General features: G+C 40.3%; 1 protein-coding gene across 1 annotated transcript; it reads left to right on the forward strand.

Annotated features, from left to right (window-relative positions):
• Window positions 1-391: 391 nt before the first annotated feature.
• On the forward strand, window positions 392-1203 carry LOC121968434 (E3 ubiquitin-protein ligase UPL1-like). Its single transcript, XM_042518811.1, has 3 exons — window positions 392-430; window positions 794-900; window positions 1069-1203. The coding sequence occupies exons 1-3, from the start codon at window positions 392-394 to the stop codon at window positions 1169-1171; spliced, it is 249 nt and encodes an 82-aa protein (XP_042374745.1). The 3' UTR covers window positions 1172-1203.
• The last annotated feature ends 23267 nt before the right edge of the window (window positions 1204-24470 follow it).

Consider the following 24470-nt stretch of genomic DNA (forward strand, 5'->3'; position numbering starts at 1 on the left):
GACTATGAGCTTATTCCCGAAGGGAGGAATATCAGAGTAACTGAGGAGACAAAGCATGAATATGTGGATCTTGTGGATGAACACATTTTGACCACAGCTATTTGTCCTAAGATCAATTCTTTTCTAGAAGGCTTCAATGAATTAGTGCCTAAGGAACTTATTTCAATATTCAATGACAAGGAATTTGAACTTCTTCTAAGTGGACTTCCAGAGATTGACCGTAAGTTTGTTTCTTGTTTAATTAAAAGTCAGAGTATTGTACTTCATTTAATTCATCTTTCATCATGCAGTTGATGATCTTCAAGCCAACACAGAGTATACTAGATATTCAGCTGCTTCTACTGTAATTCAGTGGTTTTGGGAAGTTGTTAAATCATTTAACAAGGAGGATATGGTGAGATTACTACAATTTGTTACCGGAACATCAAAGGTATATTATGACAGTTTTATTGTTTTTTTACTTGACTTTTCTTGATCTTTTGACAGGAGATACTACTGACACATAACTAGTTACTAACACAGGTAAAGAGAAAACCTAATTACACTTGAAAACAAAGCATCATATAGAAGTTGAAAATGAATGGTGCATGATTATGCAGCACTGTTGAATAAATACAGCATAATAAAAAAAGATTTAGCAGACAAATGCATCTCTTCTTGTTGATTTTCAGTGCACTTACACAATAGTATAGTAACATTTTGTTCCTAACAAGCAATTAAGGCCTTGCACGCCTGGTGGGTTGAATAGTAAAGTTCGGTTGACAGAATTTATAATCTTTTGGATGTAATTCAGGTTCCCCTGGAGGGGTTTAAAGCATTACAGGGTATATATGGTCCCCAGCAGTTTCAGATTCAGAAGGCATATGGTGCTCCTGAAAGGCTGCCCTCTGCACATACCTGGTAATGCCTTGCCACAAATTGTAAAATTCTTTCAGGGGTATAATTATGTTCTACATCTTGGTGTTTTCCATTCCCTCCATTCAATTATATTTTATTGCATTTGATGCTTTCATGTTTCTCTTTACTTGAATCTTAACCAAACATTAATAACTTTCAATCAATATGCAGTTTTAACCAACTAGATCTACCAGAATACTCTTCCAGGGAACAATTAGAAGAAAGGTTGCTGCTTGCTATCCATGAAGCTAGTGAAGGCTTTGGTTTTGGTTAGACCTTGTGGCAGTTGATAACATATGACTATTTTCACTCTACCATGTACAGGTCAGTTGCTTTCTTTGATCTCTCAAATATATTGTTAGCCTTAATTTTTAGGTTAACTAGCTTATTTTGTACCAAAAATTAACTAACTGGTCTTTCAATTTTATAGCATGTCTATTTTATCATTTATTTTACCAATTGCTGATTTTGACCCATCAAATGCCTCTTTGAGTGAGGAGAATTTCTCTCGACCGGCCTAGGTGGGAGTATTGACTCACTACTCAGACTCAACCATTGGCTTAAAAGTTCTTCTTGATAATCTCTCACCCTAACTTGAAAAACATTTCATTGGCAACAAGTCACCATATCACAATTTCCACTTAAGTCCCTGTCAATGCCCAGAAGTATGATGCATAAGCTAGGATCATTCTTAATCAAACAGCATGTAAAGTCTAGTGGTGACTCTATCAATTCCAACACCAAACCATTCTTGGTTAAGAAATTTAAGAGCCACCATATTGTTTCAAGAGGTTACCATTTATGTTACATAAATAACGCTTTTTGCACTTCTGTTAGATGACTATATCAAATGATTTTTATCGTTATGTAACATTTATGCAATGCAATTAGAATCACTCGTACAGTTTAGTTTCTAATTTGTAATATATATCTTTATTCGAATAGGTGCCCTCAAGAGTATTGGGAAGAATGCCGACAAGCTAAAAAAATGAAGAGACTTTAACAAATTAAGGAGCACTAGGAGCTGCAATCCCTCCTATTCACCGACATCTAAGTAGAAAATCTCATGTTACATTGTTCTACCTTTGTTTTAATAGTGTTATCATAGTGTTGGTTGCTTATGAAATTTTATTGGTTGCTTATGAAATTTTTTCAGAATGTTATAGATATTATTTTTGAATGTTAGAAAATTGTATATTAAATTTTATTTTGAAATTTAGTATTTTGAATGATTTATAATATTGGAAAATTGTGTATTATTTTTTTTTATTTTTTATCTAAAAAAGACAACGATTTTTCACCGTTGTCATAGATAGTTTAAAACTGTTGTTGAAGACCCTGTTATTAAAGGTAGATGCTCAAAGACAACGGTGAAAAACTGTTGTCTTTGAAGGAAAAGACAATAGTTTTTCACCGTTGTAAAAATGTTATCTTTTCCTTCAAAGACAACGGTTAAAAACTGTTGTCTTTGGGCACCCCTTTTAACAACACGACATTTAATAACAGTTCTAAATGGGCTACGACAATGGTGAAAAACCGTTGTTGTTAGGTTTTTTTCTTGTAGTGCCTCCTCGTGCTTTCAACTCAAAAATGCAATAGTAAATAAAATAACTAAAACAATAAGGCTAAACAGAAGGATAGAGAAGACCAGGAGTTAACCTGGTTACAACCAAGAAGGTTGTTAATCTAGGGTGATGAAAAGAGTGTACTAGAAAAATCTCCTTCTCTGAAGGCGGAGAAGCCTTTTACACTTTAGAAGCTTAGAACTATTGCTAGGAAAGACTACACAGTTGATTGCTTGAGTTGTATTCTATTTCCTAGTTCCAGAGGCCTTTATATAGCTCCTGGAAAGTCTATCCCGAGGGTCCAAGGCGTCTCCAACAAGGTTCAAGGCGCCTCCAGCTCGGTCAGCAGATAAAACTTTATCCGCAGCGCAAACGGTCATTTTGACCAATCGGAGGCGCCTTAAACCAGATTGAAAATGCCTCCAATGTGGAGGCGCCTCCAATGCTGTTTGAGGTGCCTCCAAGGTGGAGGCGCCTCCAGCACTGGTTTAAGGCGCCTTGAGCTTTATTTTCAGCCCACTTTCTCCTTTGCTTTGACTTCCGACGCTCCGATCTTTTGGGTGATTTCGGCCAACCGGAATAGGGCTCACCCGAACCCAATTCTCGGCCTTCTCCTCGAGTAGTATTCCTCCCCGGCTTAACGTCCCTCGAACGTCGCACAAATTCTTCTCGCCCACCGGTGTACTCTTCCGCAACTCTCTCGTCCTTCGGACGCACCGAGCCCGTCGACTCCCTTACCGTGTCGTCCTTCTCGCTAGCTGCGTCTTCCGCTCGACTTCCTGTGCTCCTAAGCTCCTGTACACTCAGACACAGGGATCAAACACAAGGCAAGACCTAACCAACTTGGTTGATCACATCAAAACATCGACGGGGTCCAACAAAATGTTGTTCCGTTTATTTCAGTGATATGTTCTATTGTAGTGCACCTCTTATGAATAGACTCCATGTTCTAGACTTTGAAAATCCAATCTATAACATAAATATCAAATGGTTCAAATCTAATGATTTAAACCAAACATATCTCTGGCATTGTCGCTTGGGTCACATAAATGAGAGTCACATATCCCAACTCCATAAGGATGGATTTTTGGACTCATTTAATTTTGAATCATATGAGACATACGAATCTTGTCTTCAAGGCAAGATGATAAAGACTCCATTTAGTGGACACGGCGAAAGGGCTAATGATCTGTTAGGACTCATACATACTGATGTATGTGTCCCTTTCTGAGTAGTAGCTAGAGGAGGCTATTATTACTTCATTATCTTCACTGATAATTTCAGTAGATACGGCTATGTGTATTTGATGAGACACAAGTCAGAATCCTTTGAAAAGTTCAAAGAATTCAAAAATGAAGTACAAAACCAACTTGGTAAGAGTATTAAGATACTTCGATCAGATCAAGGTGGGGAATACCTTAGCCAAGAGTTTCATGACCATCTCGTTGAGTGTGGGATCATATCTTAACTCACTCCGCCTGGAACACCACAATGGAATGGTGTATCAGAAAGGAGGAACCATACTTTATTAGATATGGTACGATCGATGATGAGTCATACAGATCTTCCTACTTTCTTCTGGGGATATGCTCTAGAGACAGCCACTTTCACACTTAACCGAGTTCCATCCAAAGCCGTCATAAAGACACCATATATGATATGGACAGGGAAGAGTCCCAATATGTCTTTTATGAAGATTTTGGGGTTGTGAGGATTACGTTTGACAGCAAGTCTCAGATAAACTAGGACCCAAATCAGATAAGTTCTACTTTGTTGGATATTTCAAGGAAACAAAAGGATATTACTTCTATAATCCCACCCAAGGCAAGGTGTTTGTTGCCAGAACTAGTGTCTTTCTAGAAAAGAAATTTATTTCTAGAAAAACTAGTGGGAGTGAAGTCGATCTTGAAGAAATTCAAGATAGACAAACTAGCACTGACACCATGATGAAAATTGAACAGGTACCACAAGATGTTGTGGATCAGGATTTTGTTACAACAAAAGAAGTTGTGGAGCAATAACCTGTTCAAGTAGCACACACTCTACGCAGATCTGATAGGATCTGTCGTCAACCTGAGAGATATTCATTTCTCTTATCTGACCACGGTGATATAGAGTTTATTGGTCTTGATGAGCCTACATCTTATCAGAAAGTTGTACAGGGCCCAGATTCTGAGAAATGGCTAGAGGCCATGAGATCCGAAATAGAATCCATGTACACTAACCACGTATGGACTTTGGTTGATCCACCTGAAGGGATCAAACCCATTGGGTGTAAGTGGGTCTTCAAGGTGAAGACTGACATGGATGGTCATATGCATACCTATAAAGGTAGATTGGTGGCTAAAGAATTCAAGCAGATTCATGGTATAGACTATGATGAAACCTTTTCACCAGTTGTGATGCTCAAGTCCATTCGGATCATGGTTGCTATTGCTGCTTACTATGATTATGAGATCTGGCAGATGGATGTCAAAATCGCATTTCTTAATGGAAATATACTCGAGGATGTGTACATGACACAACCTATGGGTTTTGTAGATCCAGAGCATGCTGGAAAGGTTTGTAAGTTGCAACGATCCATTTATGGATTAAAGCAAGCTTCTAGAAGCTGGAATCTTTGATTCGATGATGTGATCAAAATATTTGGTTTCATTAAGAATGAAGATGAACCTTTTGTCTACAAGAAGGTTAGTGGGAGCACAATCATCTTTCTCATATTGTATGTAGATGACATACTTCTCATTGGAAATGATATCCCTACTCTTCAGTCAATGAAGACTTGGCTTGAGAATTATTTTTTAATGAAAGACTTAGGTGAGGCAGCCTATATTTTAGGCCTTAAGATCAATAGAGATAGATCTAAAAGATTGTTTGTCCTAAGCTAGAGTACGTACATTGACAAGGTGCTTAAACGTTTTGCTAAAGAGAATTCCAATAAGGGGTTCTTGTCTATGTCACATGGTGTGAGTCTTTCGAAGACTCAATGTCCTTCTTATAAGGAAGAAAGGGACCGCATTGATCAGATTCCTTATGCATCTGCTATAGGGTCTATCATATACGCCATGCTTTGTACTTGCCCAGATGTCTCGTATGCATTGAGCATGATGAGTAGATACCAGTCAGATCCAGGTGAAGGTTACTAGACAGCAGTCAAGAATATTCTTAAGTACTTGAGAATGACTCAAGATTATTTCTTAATCTTTGGAGGCGATGAAGAGCTTATTGTAAAGGGTTACACCGATGCTAGCTTCCAAACTAACAAGGATGATTACAGATCGCAGTCAAGGTATATTTTTTGCTTAAATGGTGGTGCTGTGAGCTAGAAGAGTTCAAAGCAGGGCACAGTCACTAATTCTACAACAGAAGCTGAGTACATTGCTGCTTCAACTGCAGTAAAGGAGGCTATTTGGATCAGGAAGTTCATTACAGAGCTTGATGTTGTTCCTGGTGTAGAGAACCCAATAGAACTCTATTGTGATAACAATGGGGCTATTGCATAGGCTAAGGAACCTCACTCTCATCAAAGATCCAAACACATACTCCAGTGATTCCATCTCATTCGAGAGATCATCGATAGAGGAGATGTCAGGATATGCAAAGTCCCGACCGATGCTAACATTACGGATCCTTTGACCAAGGCTTTGGCACAGAGGAAGCATGATGGTCACACTAGGTCAATGGGTATTCAATATCTTCGTAATTGGCACTAGTGCTAGTGGAAGATTGTTAGTATTAGCCCTAATACCAATTATGAGATGATTGTAAAGGGCTCCTGCTGTATCATATTTTATTACAAATAAAAGGCAAAGTTGGTTATTATATTTATTTTAATTCAGTGTCGATTGAACAAGTATAATAATATCCTTAGATAGTAGGTTCTTATCTATAACATATCAATTGGTTAAATTGATTGTGAGATATTGTAGATATACATAGAACACTACTCTTAACTATTCCTAGTCAAGCATTAATATACAAGGACAATATTAATGCGTTGAGACTAGCATGTAGGTCAATGGATGACTTAATCTCACAAGTCATGGATATGAGATATCAGGTTGACACATAGGTATATATTAGAGAATATATACTGAATTATCCACCATGAGAATGTTTCATGGATCGTTATATGAGTGTCATAAACATTCTCATGTGACTATTGGTATGAATAGTCCTTAGACCTGAAGTCACTACGGTTCCCTACATAAGGAGTTGTATACTTTGGTATCGTCAAACGTCACCTGTAACAGGGTGGACTATAAAGTCGATCACTTGGTATGCAATGAATTATGCGGAGGGATGTGAGTGATGTAGATGGGATCTATCCCTTCCATATGACGGAAGCGATATCTGTGGGCCCCTTGATTAGTAGGACACAAGAAAGCATGGTCATGCGTAAATGAGTCAATATGAGATATTGAGCTTATTTGATTGAGTGTGTCTACTTACATATCAAGAAACACAAAGGTTGATAAGAGGATGACACGGTTTATGCGTCATTGATCAATCTAGATATTAAGGATAGAGGGACCAAGTCATACAAGATAATAGCCACGGACAGGTTAGGTCGGATCTCGACTTTCTCGTCACTTGGGTAGCAATGATGCATTGCTAGATGCCACTCATTGCTTATGTATCACAAATATTGATTTGGATACATTGCCAATGTTATGAGAGCCTATTGGGTCATACACAAAGAACATGTTGGTTTGGAGATGGGTATTTTAGTTTGACTAAAATACTAAGGATATTAAGAATAATGGGTAAATCTAAAGTGTTGGTGTCATCTTAGTGGTGATTGACACTAGTGCTAGTGGAAGATTGTTAGTAATTAGCCCTAAGAGCCAATCATGAGATGATTAGGCCTTTTGGGTTACTCATTGAGTTAGACTCAAATGAACCCACTCATTGGATTGAGTCCAATCAGAATTAGACACATTGGATTAATGGGTTAGACTCAATGGATTAGACTTATTGGGTTATTGGATTAATAGTTAATCCAATATAATAAAGCCAACCCATTAAGAGGAATATAAAGAGATAAAACCCCTTGGTATTCATGGGATGAATATAAATAGGTTTTTGGATTTATTTTTCATAAGTGTTGAGAAAGAGATGAAGATGGTGACTCTTGATCTCCCCTCTACTTCCACCTCATTCCTCCTTGGTCGATTCTTCAAGTTTTGGTCGAACCATTCTTCTTGCTAGCACAAGAAGATGGTTCTTCTCTGAAGGCTTCGTTCGTGTGACAAACGAAGGATGCGTTCATGTGGATACCATAGAGGCGCAGACACTTGATCACGCTGAGATCTGCATCTAAAGTTAAGGTTGTTGTCGGGATAGCGAAGGGCACGCAACAAAGGTATACCTCTCATGTAAAACTTAATATATGATTATTTTCTCCTTCGCATGGATCTTCTGGAGAGGATCTAGTTAATTTTCCAATGTGCTTAAGCGTGTTTAGCGCGCTAGATCCCAACACCTCCAACATAGTCTAACTTAGTTTTGAGTCCCTTGATGATTTCTTTGTTTGTTACTTCAGTTTACCCATTGCTCTGTGGGTAAACTACATAAGTAAAAGCTTGCGTGATACCATACTCTAAGCATCATTCTCGAATTCTTCTACCTTGAAAATATCTTCCATTATCAGACACCAACTTATGTGGAGCACCAAATCTACAAATAATATGCTGCATAAGAATTTAATAATTACCTACTCAGTAATCTTGGCCAATGGTTCAACTTCCATCCATTTGGAAAAATAATCTATAGTTACTAATAAGAACTTTCTTTGGGCTGGTGTCATAGGAAATGGTCTCACAATATCTATACCCTACTGATCAAAAGAACAAGAGTCAATGGAAGTCTTCAGTAACTCAATGAGATGATAAGGAATATTCTGATGTTTTTGATAAGATAGATAGGTTCTCACGAGTTGAGCAGCATCAGCTTGCAAAGTAGGCCAAAAATACTCGGCCAACAATATTTTCCAAGTGAGAGATCGACCTCTCATATGATTATCGCAAGAACCGTGATGTACTTCTTGTAAAATGTACTGTATATCATCTGATCCAATTCATTTGAGTAGAGGACAAGAGAAAGTCCTTTTATAAAGATTATCCCCAATCACAGTATACCTGACAACCCTTTTCTTGAGTAGGCATGCTTCCTCTCCATCAACAAGAAGAACACCCCTGTGTAAGAATAGTATGATTGGCGTCTTCTAATCACTCTGTAATTCTAAATCAGCCAGTCTTTCAATGCAAGCCACCAATAATGTCTATTCCAAAGGTCCATCCAAATTCTAGGGAATTATGGCAGAAGCCAACTTAGCTAAATCAACTGCCGCTTGGTTATCTGATTGAAGAATTTTTAGTATAGATACCTCCTGAAATTTAGCTTTTAGTTTATCAAATGCCTTCGCATATAGTTTGAGTCGCTCATTATTAATCTCAAAATTACCAAATAGTTGCTGCGTCGCTAGTTGAGAATTTGAATGAATTAAAACTCGAGTGACTCCTACATGTCGCGCGGCTTGTAATCCAGCTATTAATGCTTCATACTCTGCTTCATTATTGGTGGCTCGATAGTTCAACTGGACGGATAAATGTATTCGATCTTCCCTGGGTGATATAATAAAAATGTCATTTCCACTACCCTACCGAGTAGAGGATCCATCAACATATATTTTCTATGTTTCTTCAATTTCTGGGCCTTGTGCCTCCGTTATAAAATCAGCTAAGGCTTGAGCTTTAATGGTTGTTCGGGGCTGATATTGTATATCATACTCGCTAAGTTCAATTATCCACTTTATTAATCTTCCGGATGCCTCTGGATTAACAAGTACATGCCTCAGAGTACTGTTAGTTAATACAATAATTGAATGTAGTAAAAAGTAAGGACGCAATCGTCGAGCATCCAAAACTAATCCATAAGCTAACTTTTCGAGTGCAGTATATCGGCACTCTTCCCCTTTTAATATATGGCTCAAAAGTACATAGGTTGTTGTTATTTCCCCTCTTGCCTCACTAACACCAAGCCAATAGCATGGTCGGTTGATGACAGATAAACCCACAAATTTTCTCCCACTATTGGTTGGGATAATACAGCCAGAGTATATAGGTAATTCTTTAACTCCCTAAACGCCTTGTCGTAATCTTCATCCCATTGGAATTTGGTTGCCCGGTGGAGTATTTTGAAGAAAGGAAGGCTTCGGTCAGCTGATCGAGAGATGAAACGAGATAGAGTAGTGATCTGATGAGTCAGTTTTTGTGCTTCCTTCAGATTGCGTGGTGGAGTCGTGTCCCGTAGTGCTTGCACTTTGTTGGGATTAGCTTCTATTCCCCGCTCGGTCACCATGTAACCCAAAAACTTTCCACTCTTTGCTCCAAATAAACACTTACAGGGGTTAAGTTTGAGCTCATATTGCCTTAAAGTTCTGCAAGTCTCCTCTATATCCGTACATAAATCTGAGGCTTGGAGGGATTTAATAAGTATATCATCCACATAGACCTCCCTATTTCTTCCTCTTTACTTCCGAAAGACTTTATTCATGAGCTTTTGATATGTAGCATTTGCATTCTTTAGTCCAAAAGGTATAACATTATATCAGTAAGTACCCTCTATAGTTATAAAACTAACCTTTTCTTGATCTTCTTTGGCAAGTGAGATTTGATGGTACCCCTGATAAGCATCTAGCATGCAGATAAATTCGTAGCCAGCAGTAGAATCCACCATTTGGTCAATGCGAGGTAAAGGGTAGTAATCCTTTGGGCAAGCTTTATTGAGATCTAGTAAGTCAATGCATACTCACTATTTGTTTCCAAGCTTGGATACCAGGATGGCATTAGCCAACCAACTGGAAAATTGCACCTCTCGGATGTAGCTTGCCTCCAGTAATTTATCGACCTCCTCTTTGATAATCTTATTCTGATCGGCTCCAAAATCCGACTTCCTTTGTTTAACCGGTCGGGTATCAGGATATACATGAAGCGTGTGATGCATAACTGTAAGGGGCACACCCATCACTTCTTTGGGTGTCTAGGCGAACACATCGTATTACGTGTCAGATATTGCACTAGCTCAGCTTTAAGCTTTAGATCTAGATTGGCCGCTATATGAGTAGTAGCTTCTGACCGACCGTCCTGAATCTGCACTTCCTCTTTTTCTTCATACACTAAAATAGGAAGGTACTCCTGAATGACATTGACCTCTATCCTCTGACTTTTCTGGGTGGCATTAGCTTCTATCTTCACTATCTCCACATAGCACCTACGTGCTACGAGTTGATCTCATCTAACTTCTCCTACTTGATCATCCACGGGGAATTTTATCTTTTGGTAGAAAGTTGAGACGACCGCCAAAATTTCATTTAGGGTCGGCTGACCCCAAGATGACATTATAAGCAGAAGGAGTGTCTACAACGATGAAAACTGGCTGACGCGCCCTCATTAGGGGCTCCTCCCCTAAAGATATGGCTAGTTTTATTTGACCGAGAGGCTGAACTTCATTACCCGTGAATCCATACAAAGGGGTCACCATAAGCTGCAACTTGCTCAGGTCTATCTGCAATTGCTTAAAAACTTGTTTGAAGATAATATTGACAGAGCAACCAGTGTCAATGAAAGTCCGAGAAATATTGTAATTGGCTATAACAGCCTTAGTTATCAGCACATCATCATGGGGTACCTCTACCCCCTCCAAATCTCTGGACCCAAAACTAATTTCGGGTCCGACCGCCCGCTCGGCACTATAACCAACCACATGAATTTCTAGGCGCTGAGTGTGCAACTTTCTTGCTCGGTTAGAATTGCCATAAGTCGGGCCTCCATCTATCATATTAATATTACCCTGAGTTGTATTATTATGTTTTTCCTCTTGCCTCATCAGGGGTTGCCCTTGTTGTTCTTGTGAGAGTCTAGTAGGAGTTTGAGGATGCTCAGCTTGCTGTTGAGAAATCTTTTATTGTTGCTCAGCCGCGTGGTATTCAATTCTGAGCAGATTGTTAGGTTGATACAGTCGGTGATTAGGTGTTGGGGAGCGTTGACGATTTCGAGGATTATTTTGTTGATTCTGCGAGGTGTAGCAATCCTCTGTGTTGTGAGTGGAGGCCCGATAATAGGTCCACCATCTTCATGGAGCTCCTTGAGAGCCCTCCACATGCTGAACAGCTTATGGTCGAGGCTCTGGGTGTCGATGCTGAGGACCTGCATGAGGTCCCTTGGGAGGAGGAGCCGGTAGCGTTGGCCTCTCAGTGGCAGGAGTAGGAGTAGGTGCAGGGGTCTCCTTCTTGCGAGCAGCTTGCGCCTCCTCAACATTGATGAACTCAGTGGCTCGATCTATCAACCAATCGAAGTTCTTTGGAGGCTAGAGCCCTTGGGAAAAGGCACTCATTAAGTTTTCTATGGTGGTCGTGGGCTCGTCCATGGTCACGTGGTTGAACCTTTTAATGTAGGCTCACATTATCTCCTTGGACCCTTGCTTAATGGAAAAGAGACTCCAAGGGGTTTTATGATATCAACGATTGCTAGAGAAGTGATGCAAAAATACATTGCAAAAATCCTTGAATTGACGAATAGAATGATCAGGTAATCGTTTAAACCATCTTTGAGATGCTCCGTCGAGGATGGTGAGGAACATACGAAACTTCACCCCATTAGTGAATTGTTGAAGGAGAGTAGCATTCTCAAATTTGAGTAGATGATCTTTCGTGTCAGTGGTTCCAGAATACTCCCTGATGTTCATGTTCTGATAATGCTTGGGCAATGGATCATCTAATACCCATTGAGAGAACGGACTAACAATCCGTTCGAGTGAGCTGTCGCTAGCCACAACTTTCCCTCTACGTCGATCTCGTATAGGCGCCTCTCCCGAGGATTCTTGATATGCTCCTTCCTGATCCATTTGCGGAGGTGGTGTGTGAAACAGTGCTTGAGGGTGTTAGTCAGGTGAAAGAGGCACTGGGAGTAACTGAGTATAGCCTTCTTCTTGAGCCCTTCTCTCCCTTTCATGCGCTGTTGTCGAGGCCACTAGATGGGGTGGAGGTATTGTAGCACCAATGTTTGCTTGTTGCTATTACAGAGCCTTCTACACTCGAACCTTTATGATCATTTTGAACTCTTCTAGTGTTAAGGTAATGGTGGTGAGCTTTCCAGCCTCCTCCATCTTGAAGTTTCAGATTTAGGAAGAGATTCCCACAGATGACGCCAAATTTAATCCTATCTGAAAACTAGGAGATAGCGCGCTAGTGATGACGATGGCTTAGTTGTTGACTGGAACTAGACTTGTAATCACCAAGAGTGCCTTTCTTTCTAATTCCTGCGCATAATCCAACAATTCAACATAACGTTAGTGACCAAGACCGAGGTGGGGATCCTTGGCAAGGCCCTCCGACGCTCAAGTTAATACAGATCCGATGGAGAAGAAGAACAGTAGTGGTGATAATGCCTACATAATACTGGAATTTGGATGCAAGAGTTTGCGTACCTTGCCAGCGGAGAGGATCCCTCTTTTTATGCCACCACACATAACCTCTGTGATCATGAGGTGGTCCCTCGATACCTGTGAGCTTGTTAGAAGATGAATAAAGTACAACCTGGCCTTCTACGATAATTCTCTGAGAAATCTTTTTTCTACCCTAGATGTACTCTCTTTGTCATTTATGAATCATTGAAATTGTGAAAGAACCATGTCATTACAACTGACCAATTGACGAAGAAGCTTCGAAGGAATATTCCCTAATAATTTTTTCAAGCTATTAAAATATTCTCTACTGTTTGTTTATCATATATCTCGAATGATCACTGAGCCGACCTGACTCATGAATAAACATGTCTCAAATACCTGCCGATGCTTATCATCCCCCCTATTGAACATATTTCAGTCGGATATTTTGGTCGATCATTAAGCCAGTCACATATTAAGAATACCTTCTGTTGAATATATCTCGGTCATTGAGCCGAGCTGGTCGCATATTAAAAATACCTTATGTTGAATATATTTCGGTCGGTCATTGAACCAATTGCACATTAAGAATACCTTCTATTTAATATATCTCAACTGGTCATTGATTGAGATTCTCATTAAGTTGTGTTCTTTTGAGCTTGTCGAGACTGCGCTCAATTGAGTATACATGGGACCTTGTATTAGATCATCCTTTACTTGGCTAATCTTATGATAAGAGCTGTGTATAAGGCTGAGTGCCCTTCAACTTATTTGGGCTTTGCTTGGTCAAGATTGTACAAAGAGCCTTTTATCCATTCATCCTTCGCTCGACTGACCATGTGTTAAAATCTTTATATAAGGTTGTGTCTTTAGGCTCATCCGGGCTTTGCCCGGTCGAGCGTACACAGAGAACCTCCTATCCGCTCGACTTCACTCGATCGATCGTGTGTTAAGATCTTTCTATAAAACTATGTCTTTAAGCTCGCTCGGGCTTTGTTCAGTCGAGCGTACACAGAGAACCTCCTATTTGCTCAGGTTTATGATCGGTTGGCTTTACCCAGCATTCTGTTCAAGGAACGCTCAGGTCTGGTATGATGTGGGGCAATCAGCAAAACCAAGCAATGAACTTCGCCTTATCTTATCCGTTATCCATGACCACCACCTCATCATGGTTCTAACATCTTCATCATCTTCCGAACCCATTCATCATAGCCCATATTACATGTAGAAGGACAGTTGAAGAGCTTTGGTGTAACAGTAAAATTAGTAAAATTGTATAAAATAAATCTAATGTGATCTGATTCTTTTTAAGACTATATTATTCATACACCAAACTATCTTTTATTATCCATGTCAATTTTGATACATACCAATATAACTATTCCTGACTTGATTCCCTCTTGGATTTAAGATTACAACACAAAATGCACAAGTATCTGACTTTTATATTCTATTTACTTGAGAGGATAGATTCAAAAAATTAAGAAAAGTTTTTGCATGGAAAAACTTTCACTGTTTATTTTATCAGAAATGATGAATTATTAATCTTTCCACTGATTACTTGTTATGAAATGATAGGTAGACAGACAGATATACAAATCCATTAACGGATGAATTTTTAGACCTTTTTTTATCCTCCAAAATCGAATTGAAGTGAAATCCTTCCTCTTTGGCACTTAATCGCACAACTTAGTCGTCTTGCATAGACTGCACGGTCCCCTCACGTAGGGCGGTCCTGCGCGGCCGCTCATGTAGGCCATCTATGAGCTCAAGAAGGGCAACTTCTTGGTGAAGGTCACCAACTAGGCACCATCATCACCTGTCTTCCTTCCTGATTCCAAAGGTCTACTCACTTCTTTGATTTGATCTTTGCGAGAAATTAGAAAAAGCTAGTTCAAGCTATTTTTTCCTTCCTTTCCAAGCAGGAAATTTAGTCGATGTGGTTCTTGGATATGATCAACTTGGTCTATACATTGTAAGAATCTGCTCATGCTTTTGATGAGTCAAAGATAATTTATGATGATTCAAGTCTTCTTTTCTTATTCTTGGCTATCTGCAGATTGACTGCATCCTTGACGAGTACAACATCAACTATGTGGTGGATTTGAGGGAGGGGAAGAGGGGCTGAGCAGGGTGGCGACAGGGTGGAGAATGGAGGTGTGGGAGAATCAGCGGGGGTTGTAGTTCTAAATAGGGAACTTCTTAAGAGGGGTATGGGGAAGGGAGGGGCAGTGTACGAGCAGCAAGTTGGGTCGCGCTCACACATGGTCGCACTACGCGGCCGCTCGTGCAGCAGCACTTTGTGACAGCTCTGTGCTGTAACCTCACGCCCTCTTTATTTCCCTAGTCTTCACCCAAATGGTACTCTTCTCTCCCCTTTTCTCTCCTTTATGTTTTTCTTCCTTCCCATGAAAGAATCTGTTTTGGTCAAGAATCCTTTCCTTTCTCAATCCAACCTCAGAGTAAACAGAGTATTAGACCGACATATGAAGGAAGATGCATCCACTTTATGATTCAATGATACGCTCACTTACTTTGAACTGTTCGAAGAGTAACATACTCTTCGACAAAGAGTTTATCGAATATATACTATTCCATTCTAAAAATTCCACCATGATGATGCAGCAATAGAAATTTACCCTAATTGACAAAGAGTTTATCGAATATATACTTTTCCAGTCTAAAAATTCCACCACGATGATGCAGCAGTAGAAATTCACCCTGATATAAAGAACGATGACCTTGAGGCTCTCTCCTAAATTTCTTCCCATAGCGTGGCAATTCCTATGGATTCTAACAAACATTAAAGAGTCTATTGGGGGTTCCCTAGCGAAGTCACTCTAATGCCTAAGTCAGCATGGTATTTTGAGAGTAGAGGAAAAAGATAAATATAAGAAGTAGGGTTAGAGAGAGTCTCAAAGAACCATAGCCCTCCTCCTACCATCACCTTATATAGGGAAAGAAGACTCCATTAATTCCCCTTTTAATACCTTACTAAAGGGTACCATTTATAATTATTGTATCCTTTAATGTTAGTAACTGACACATGTTGGTAGGAGGTTTGGAGGTTGGCGAGTCAGCAAGCTGGGAAGTTGGTGAGTCCACAACTTGGGAGATCAAAAACTTGGTCAGATACGCTCAACTCAACAAGTCAGAAAGTGTTGAGACGCCACGTTGAGACTATGTTGACAGAGTCTTGAAGCATGTCATATGATCCCTGTATTAACATAACCTTGACCTTGGCACATGACTTCCCTATTAATCGGGTCAAGGGCTTGTCACATAGATCCTTACTTATCTTTGCATCATAAGCATCCTCTTCAAATCTTGATGAAGGAAGCTATAGGTCGACTGACTTACAAATATTTGTAGGATCAAAACAAATGTGAGAGAGGGTAAATCTCATTTTAAAATTTTTCTCTTTGGTTATAAAAATTTGTCAAAAAACTAAGTATGCAATGGAAAAATTAAGTAATTAAAGAACAATGAAAAATAAGTACGTGAGTTGGTTTTACTTAGTTCGGAGCCTTTGATGACTCCTACTCAAAGACTCACAATCCCTTGAATCATATCAATTGGGCAATCCACTAAAAATTGAATCTTGATTATAAATAAAGAAAGTGTAACAAGCTACATTTTCTTATGCAAGAATAACACTAAGTTTATTGACATGAAAATGTAGTTGAAGAACGAACCTCACTGACAATGTATCAACAATAGTTGGGGATTGTAAAGTTATAGGAGAGCCATAGAAGGGTGATGGTGTAATAGAAAGAGCTAGAAGACCTATAGAAAGTTGATTTGAAAAGAGTTGGTTGAACCCCTCTTTTATATTGCATTGGAGGCGCCTCCGATGACATAGGGCACCTCTATTCGAGCTAATCTGATCCAAAGTAGTTGTTGTTTATTTGCTTGGGGGCGCCTTCAATCCATCTAAGGCACCTCTAGGCCCATCCGAGGTGCCTCCAATTAACCTACGGTACTTCCAATGGTTGAAACATCATCCGTGAAGTTTATCTGCTCGGAGGTGCCTCCATCAATCTAGGGCACCTTCAGTGCCTCAGCTGAGATGCCTCCGATCAACTAAGGTGCCTTCTACACTATTCATTTAGGGCACCTTCCATTCAACTGAGGCCCCTAGAGTACTGTTCATCCGAGACTTATTTTTAGCTCTAACTCCTGCAAAACATGTTAGTTCAAAATAACAAATAATATCTACAAAATAGAGTTATCACACAACAAAATTTATGATTTGGATTATATTCCATATGAACTAATCTTGGTCTCAACTTAGATTTTCAAAATAGATCTAAATTGAATCAATGCCTACAGTCCCACTAGGACTCATCCTTACTAGATCTCTCCTCCAGTTGTTTACCTCCACTTACCATTTGCAGAGTTACTTGACTTGGCGTTTGACCCACCGTCTTCTTGCCAGATGCACCATCTGAACATCAGCCAGTTGTTAGGTTATGCTGATCCAACTAGACTTCCTGCCAGATATCAGGTCCTCTCTGACCTATCTGGGCTTTCTGCCAGTTATAAGGTCCTCTTGACTTAACTAAACTTCAACATATTTTTGGTCCTTTAGACCCATCAAGTTTTTCAGTCTGCAAACTAGGTAAATATATTAGATAACACATAATCTAACTTTAACCTTTTGTCATGCATCAGAGTTTGATTATTAGTGCTGACTGCACCAAAAGTATTATATTCAATGGTCGTCCGGATCCATATGGCTGAGTACCTCAAGGTCGAGCTGAAAGGGAGGACCATAATATATATTCAAAAATAGAATGCATATAATTATACCTAGTGTGAAGACAATAAGTCTTAGGAGAGAAACCAATCCATAACTAAATCCTAGTCAGGAGAATAATGAGCTCAGTCTCACAACTCCAAAGTACCCTTGAAGTCGGAGAGAGAATAAATTGATCCACGACTATGTCCGATTTAGAAAAACTAGTAACCTAAATCTCACGACTCTCGAGTATCCATGGATTTGGAGAGAAAATAGCTCAATTTGTGTCTATATCCGAGTCCAGAGAGAATAGGTCGATCCACAACTATGTCCAAGTCAGAAGAAAATAGTAAACTCTCTCATGGCTCCCTAGTACTCGTGGAGTCGGAGAGAGAATAGTTTGATCCACAACTACGTCTAAGTTGAGAGAGAATAGGTCGAGCTGTGACTATGTCAGAGTCAAGAGAAAATAGTAAACTTAATCTCACAACTCCTAAGTATTCATGGAGTCGAAGAAAGAATAACTCAATTCGCAACTATGTCTGAGTCGAAAGAGAATATGTTGATCCACAACTATATCCCAGTTAAGAAAGAATATGTTGATATGTGATTATGACCCAATTGAGAGAGAATAGGTCAATCCGCGAGTATGTCCCAGTCGAGAGAGAATAGGTCAATCTGCGACTATATTAGAATTGGGTGAAAACAGTAAGCTTAATCTCATGACTCTCGAATAGTTATAGAGTCGAAGAGAGAATAACTCGATCCCTGACTATGTCCGAGTCGGGAAAGAATAGGTCAATCCAGGGCTATATCTGAGTTGAGAGAAAATAGTAAGCTTGATCTTACAACTCTCGAGTACCCGTGGAATTGGAGAGAGAATAGCTCAATAAATATGCTGATCGGCACCTCGATCCAAAATCAAGTGACTTGGAGTTCGTGGGAGCATGCATAGACTTTGTGTATGACCAGGTATCTTGGAGTTTGTGGGAGCACGCATATACTTGATGTATGGCCCAAGTGTCTTCGATTTCATGAGAACACGCATACACTCGAGGAACCCGACCCGAGTGATCTTCGATTTCGTGGGAAGACACGTAGACTAAGGGAGCCCAAGTGATTTTTGCTTTGTAGGAACATGCATAGACTGAGGCCAAAGACGCTCGAAAGACGCCGTGGCTAGAGGTAAATGCTATCGTCGGAAAACCTCCCACTTTAGTATATGAAGAAAAGGAAGTAGTCCAGATCCACCTGAGCCGGTCGAAAGGCACGACCTTCGTCTCGGTTGACTTGGAGGAGGAGAAGAAGGCAGAGCTGATCGCCTGCCTCAAACAGAATCACGATGTGTTCGCCTGGTCGACACATGAGCTGCCCGGCATCTCCCCAAGCGTGGCTCAGCACGAGCTTCATGTCCGACCGGACGCTTGGTCGGTCAAACAAAGGGATTTCAGCATAGAGAAGAACGTGATTATCCGGGAGGAGATAGAGAAGCTACTGGAGTCTGACCATATCAGGGAAGTCCAATTCCCGAGTTCCAGTATTTATTGGAAGTTGGCATTTTGTCGAAAAAGACTAGATCGACTCAAGATTGGAAAATGAAAGACCCCGGATCAGACAGTTTGGGATAATAAAAATAATGAAAGATCCAGAGGGTAAGAGGGATGTTGTGCAGCCGAAACAAAACAACGACGCCGCACAACAGTTGAAGGAGTTCGGCACGAGTTGATTAAAGGAAATGTGAAAATATTTACACACTATGGGAATGAAGGGATGAAGGGGAAACCGTAGACCGATGATAAATTGGTCTCGAAAGAAACAAATGCAGTCGGTCGGCACAGAGTTGGGTCGATCGGACGAAGAAGGTAGAATGATCTGATGATCAGAAGGAATTTCAAAGGCCTCGCGTAGGCTCTCAGCGTCGCCCCCATCAAACCTACACTCCATGGATGAGGACCAGAGTTCAGGGAAGGGCGCAAGTGACTGAGAAGAGCTGACCATCGCAAAAATAGAAGAAAAAGGGGTAGAAACATGGTTGAAAAGGAAGAAAGGTTGCACAAATACTATTGGAGCAAAAAGAAATGCTGAAAAGGAGCAAAAGCATACGCAAGGGGGAGAAGGCTTACAAGAGAGAGGTCACCGAGAAAGCTAAGATCGTCGGAGAAGAAGAACTAAAGATCGTCGGAGATCGAAGGAGGCAGGAAATCAAACGCTAGGGAACTCGCATGCGAACTGTGCGAAGGAAGCGGCGCAGCGGGCTTATAAGGCCCGGGCTCGGCCGACCGAAACTGTCCAATCTAGGTCGCAGAAACCCAGGCCAAGATCTCACCATTGAATTCAAACTGCCAAACATCACATCACGCCTATCACATCAGGCGTGCGGCGGTGGTGGGTGTGACACATGGCGCTCCACCAAAGGTCGACAATTAAGGAAGACATAGGAACATGTTCAGCCTTAATGAGTGGGGATTTGCACGATTCCTAAGAAATTTAGATGACTTCAGCCTAGCCTGCGCTCGCCCGAGATAGCCTAAGGAAAAAACCCTACAAATACAAACCTTCGTCCATCCGATCGGATCGAGGGAGCATGCTTATGACCAAGCGACAAGCTTCAAACGGTTGATCGGTGAGGATCGGGCTTATCCCGATCAGAGTCCATACTGTTGGTGCGGTTAGCACTGACGGTCTAACTCAGGTTTTGATGAATGACAAAGTAGGTTAAGTTAGTTTCATAGTGATCTAACATTATGACGAAGTGTGCAGGAGAAGCCCAGTTAGATCGATGGGTCGACCGGATAGCTGGCACAAAGCCCCGCTAGGCCGATGGGCTGACCTGATAGCTTGCACGAAGACCAACTAGGTCGACGGGCTGACATGATAGCTAGCACAAAGTCTAGCTAGGTCGATGGGCTGACCTGATAGGTGGCACGAAGTCCAGCTAGGTCAACGGGCTAACCTGATAGCTGGCACGAAGTCCAGACCGGTCAACGGGCTGACCGGACGTCTGGCAGTTAAGTTAAGGTAAGTCACTGGAGGGGAGTGACTTGGTGAGAATGCATTTCCTACTTGAGGGAACAGTAGGTGTCGATCCAACTTAGAACCATTTCAGAAATCTAAGTTAAGATCGTGACTAGATTCCGGTCTCGGTGAGATGGAATCTAATTACTACTCTTTTATTATATTTGTGCTAACTTTTGTTTTGCAGGATAGTATAACTTTTATTTTATCTCGGACTAACATTTTCTTACAGGAGAAAGACTTTCTGGAAGATGGTGGTGTTGGATCGAGAAGCGCTAGAAGGGGGGTGAATAGCGCTCGTGACTTTCACTTTCTATATTGGAAAACGTTCGAGTAATGCAGCGGAATAAAACAGAAACAATCGTGAACACAAGTTATTTACTTGGTTCGGAGCCTAGGGTGACTTCTACTCCAAGGTCCATGCTCGTTGAGCGTTTACTTTGGGCAACAACTATATTATCGCAAATCTTTTACAACTTTTAAATACAAGTACTAAATAAAGAATTTATACTGACAATACAAAAAGATGAAGAAGCTAGTCGTCAATCGTCGAAGTGTCAAAGTGCTTCGGAGCAGTGCACAGCTTTAGAAGATCGCTTGAATTCTGTTTTTCGTTGTGCTTTGAAGCTGCAGCCCGAGGCTCCTTTTATAGCCTTTATAGATCTGATCCAGATCCTCAAAACTCGGGATCAGGTTTCACTCGAAGCGGATCGGTCGATCGATCCCCACGTTCAGTCGATCGATCAGATGATCTCCTCCTCATCCGGTCTACTCGTCCGCTTCGATCTGGTCAACTTCAATCCTTGGTTCAATCGGCCGATCCCGCCGTTCGATCGACCGATCAACTCCTCGGACCTGATCAATCTGGCCGGTTCTAATCATTGCTTATCCTTGATTCGGTCGACCGATCCCAAGGTTTGGTCGACCGATCTCAAGGTTTGGTCGATCGATCCCCTGGTCGAACCCAGTCTGCAATCTGAAAATCTGATCTTGTTGCTTGGAGGTCCGGTCGACCGATCCAGATGTTCAGTCGATCGATTCTGGTCGATTCTAACCCTGCACACAAATGTTAGTCTCCTGCAAAACAGAGTTAAAACATAACATATAATATATAAGTTGACAGCCTTCGGACTATCCGATTCTGACTTCAAATTTCCTACTGTTCCCTCCACGGGGAACGCACCCTCACCTACTCCACTTAGGAGAGTATACTTAATGCCAGTCCGGTCCTCCAGACTGACTGGACTTTCTGCCTAGGGTTACCACCCTCTAGGATTACCAACCCCTAGGGTTTTTCGTCATCAAGGGTTACCTCCCCCTAGGTCCTAAGGTTACCCCCCCCCCCCTTAGGATTTTCTCCACCTAGGGTTACCAGCCCCTAGTACCTAAGGTTACCGCCCCTTAGGGTGTTCCACTACCTAGGATTACCATCCCCCTAGGACCTAAGTGTTGGTTGCTACTCGGAATACCGTCCTAGTTCCCCTGTACAAAAATTTGTACAAGCTTAGAACTATCCTAGTTACCTATGTGCTCTACTAAAGTTAAATTTGGATTGCAAATGATGCTTAACATTATTAATCCAAATTTCTCTTTAGAAGTTAAACTTGGATTGGGAACAAAACTTAACATTTTTACTCCAATTTCAACCGATGTGATCTTCCTAAGTTAAACCATATTACAGAAGTTATCAAATATCTATTTCTAAGATCGGCTTCCAGGTTAAACATGGCGAGGCACTAGGCCTTCTTGGGTATGGGATCATCCACCACTTCCTAGACAAAGTCTCACAGAGAAATTGGATATTTAACTTCTTACAGTAAACTAGGTTTAACTATAGAGACCTCAATAGAAACACATTATCGAAACATGAAATCAAAAAATAAAATTGATAACAAAAATAATAACTTAAAACCGATAACCTCTTGTGTTTGGTTTTACAAGATCTATACAAAAGGATGAACTAGTCATGATGCGGAAACTAATAACTAGTTATATCTTTTGTATCTTATAGACCTCTTGATCTTCTATTGTATTTCTCTCCTTCTCTTGAACGTCATGTGGGCGACGATCTTCCAAGAGGTAGTCCACCCAAGCTTCTTCCAAAGCTTCCAAGATCCGACCACCAACTATCCTCCAAGGGGTGCTAGATAAGAGAGCTTCCTTCTCTTCTTCTTCTCCTTCAAGCAACCGTCCACCAAGAGATCACCACCAATTGATGTCGCTGGCCATCAAGAGAGAAAATAAAAGGAGAGAAGAGAAAGAGCAAGGGTCGGCCACCAAGGAAGAATAGAGAGGAATAGAAGATGTGTTATTGGGTGAGGCACCCACTCCTTCTCTTTAATATTCCTTGGTCTTGGCAAAAAAAGTAAAGTTTTGTAACAAAAAATAAAACTTCCTTTCTTATCATAGCATGGCTGGCCACAAGCTTGTTCTCCAAGCAAGGAAAGATTTTAAACAAAAATTAAAATCTCTCTTTTAAAATCCCTTTTGTGGATAGTTATAAAAGCAATGTTTTATAAATTAAAATCTCTCTCTTTTAAATCCTTTTATGGATATCTATAAAAGATAAGATTTAAAATAAAACATGGTTTCAAAAAAGGAAAGTTTTATAACAAAAATTAAAATATTTCCTTCACATTATAGATAACTACAAATAAGGAAAGAATTCAAATATCTCTTTTATTCCTTTGTAGAAAGCTATAAAAGGAAAGCTTTTAAAATTTAAAACTCTCTTTTAAAACCTACATAAAAGGAAATTTTTTAACAAAATAAAAACTTTCTTTTATTTCCTTTTATGACCAATCTAAAAAAGGAAAGTTTTATATTAAAATCATCCTTTTAAATTCTTTTCATGGATCTCTATAAAAGGAAAGATTTTACAACAAATAAAACTTCCTTCTTCTTGTGTGTGGTCGGCCCCTTGCTTGGATACCAAGCAAGACTTGGCTGGCCCTAGCTTGGGCTCCAAGCTTAGCTTGGTCGACCCCTTGCTTGGTCTCCAAGCTTAGCTTGGTCGGCCCCTTGCTTGGTCTCCAAGCAAGCCTTGGCCGGCCCTAGCTTGAGCCTTAAGAAACTAGGCTTTGGGTGGATATAAGGCTTTATATAAGAGACTACAATAGGGACCTAGAGGAGGAATTGGTTTTGGTCTCCCGATGAGCTTGAGCTTCCCGTGTTCACCCCGAACACTCAACTCAAGTTCATCAATAATAACTCATACCACTAAAGAGTTATTATTGTACTACCGCACCAATCCCATATTACAATATGGGTTCCTTCTTATTATGAGTGTGTTAGTCTCCCTGTGTTTAAGATATTGAATGCTCACTAATTAAATGAGTTACTCACAACTCACTTATTTAATATCTAGCTTCAAAAGTAGTACTACTCAACCTTATCGTCATGCCGGACTAAGTCCACCTGTATGGTTTACATGACAATCCTTATGAGCTCCTCAAGGGGACATCATCAACCTAGATTACTATGACACAGTTTCATTCTATAATCAACAACACACCATATAAATAATATCATTTCCCAACTTATCGTGCATATTGATTTAACGAGCTAAATCACACCCTTTGATAAATTAAAGAAATAAATATTAAATATACGTGCTTGTTATTATATCATGATTAAGAGTACACACTTCCATAATAGCAGAGGTTTTGTTCTTTTATATAGTCAGTATAAAAAGAAACTAGCTCAAATGGTCTTGCTCAATACACTCATAGTGTACTAGTGTAATTTATTAGTCAAGATAAACTAATACTTAATTACACTACAACCACTCCAATGGTTTGCCCCAT

Source organism: Zingiber officinale, chromosome 3B (genome assembly GCF_018446385.1).
Source record: "Zingiber officinale cultivar Zhangliang chromosome 3B, Zo_v1.1, whole genome shotgun sequence".
NCBI classification, from domain to species: domain Eukaryota; kingdom Viridiplantae; phylum Streptophyta; class Magnoliopsida; order Zingiberales; family Zingiberaceae; genus Zingiber; species Zingiber officinale.

Coding starts and splice junctions, on each gene's coding strand:
- LOC121968434 (XM_042518811.1), top strand. CDS start 392: ATGGTGAGATTACTACAATTTGTTACCGGAACATCAAAG. Junction 431..793: donor TTGTTACCGGAACATCAAAG/GTATATTATGAC, acceptor GATGTAATTCAG/GTTCCCCTGGAGGGGTTTAA. Junction 901..1,068: donor CTGCCCTCTGCACATACCTG/GTAATGCCTTGC, acceptor ATCAATATGCAG/TTTTAACCAACTAGATCTAC.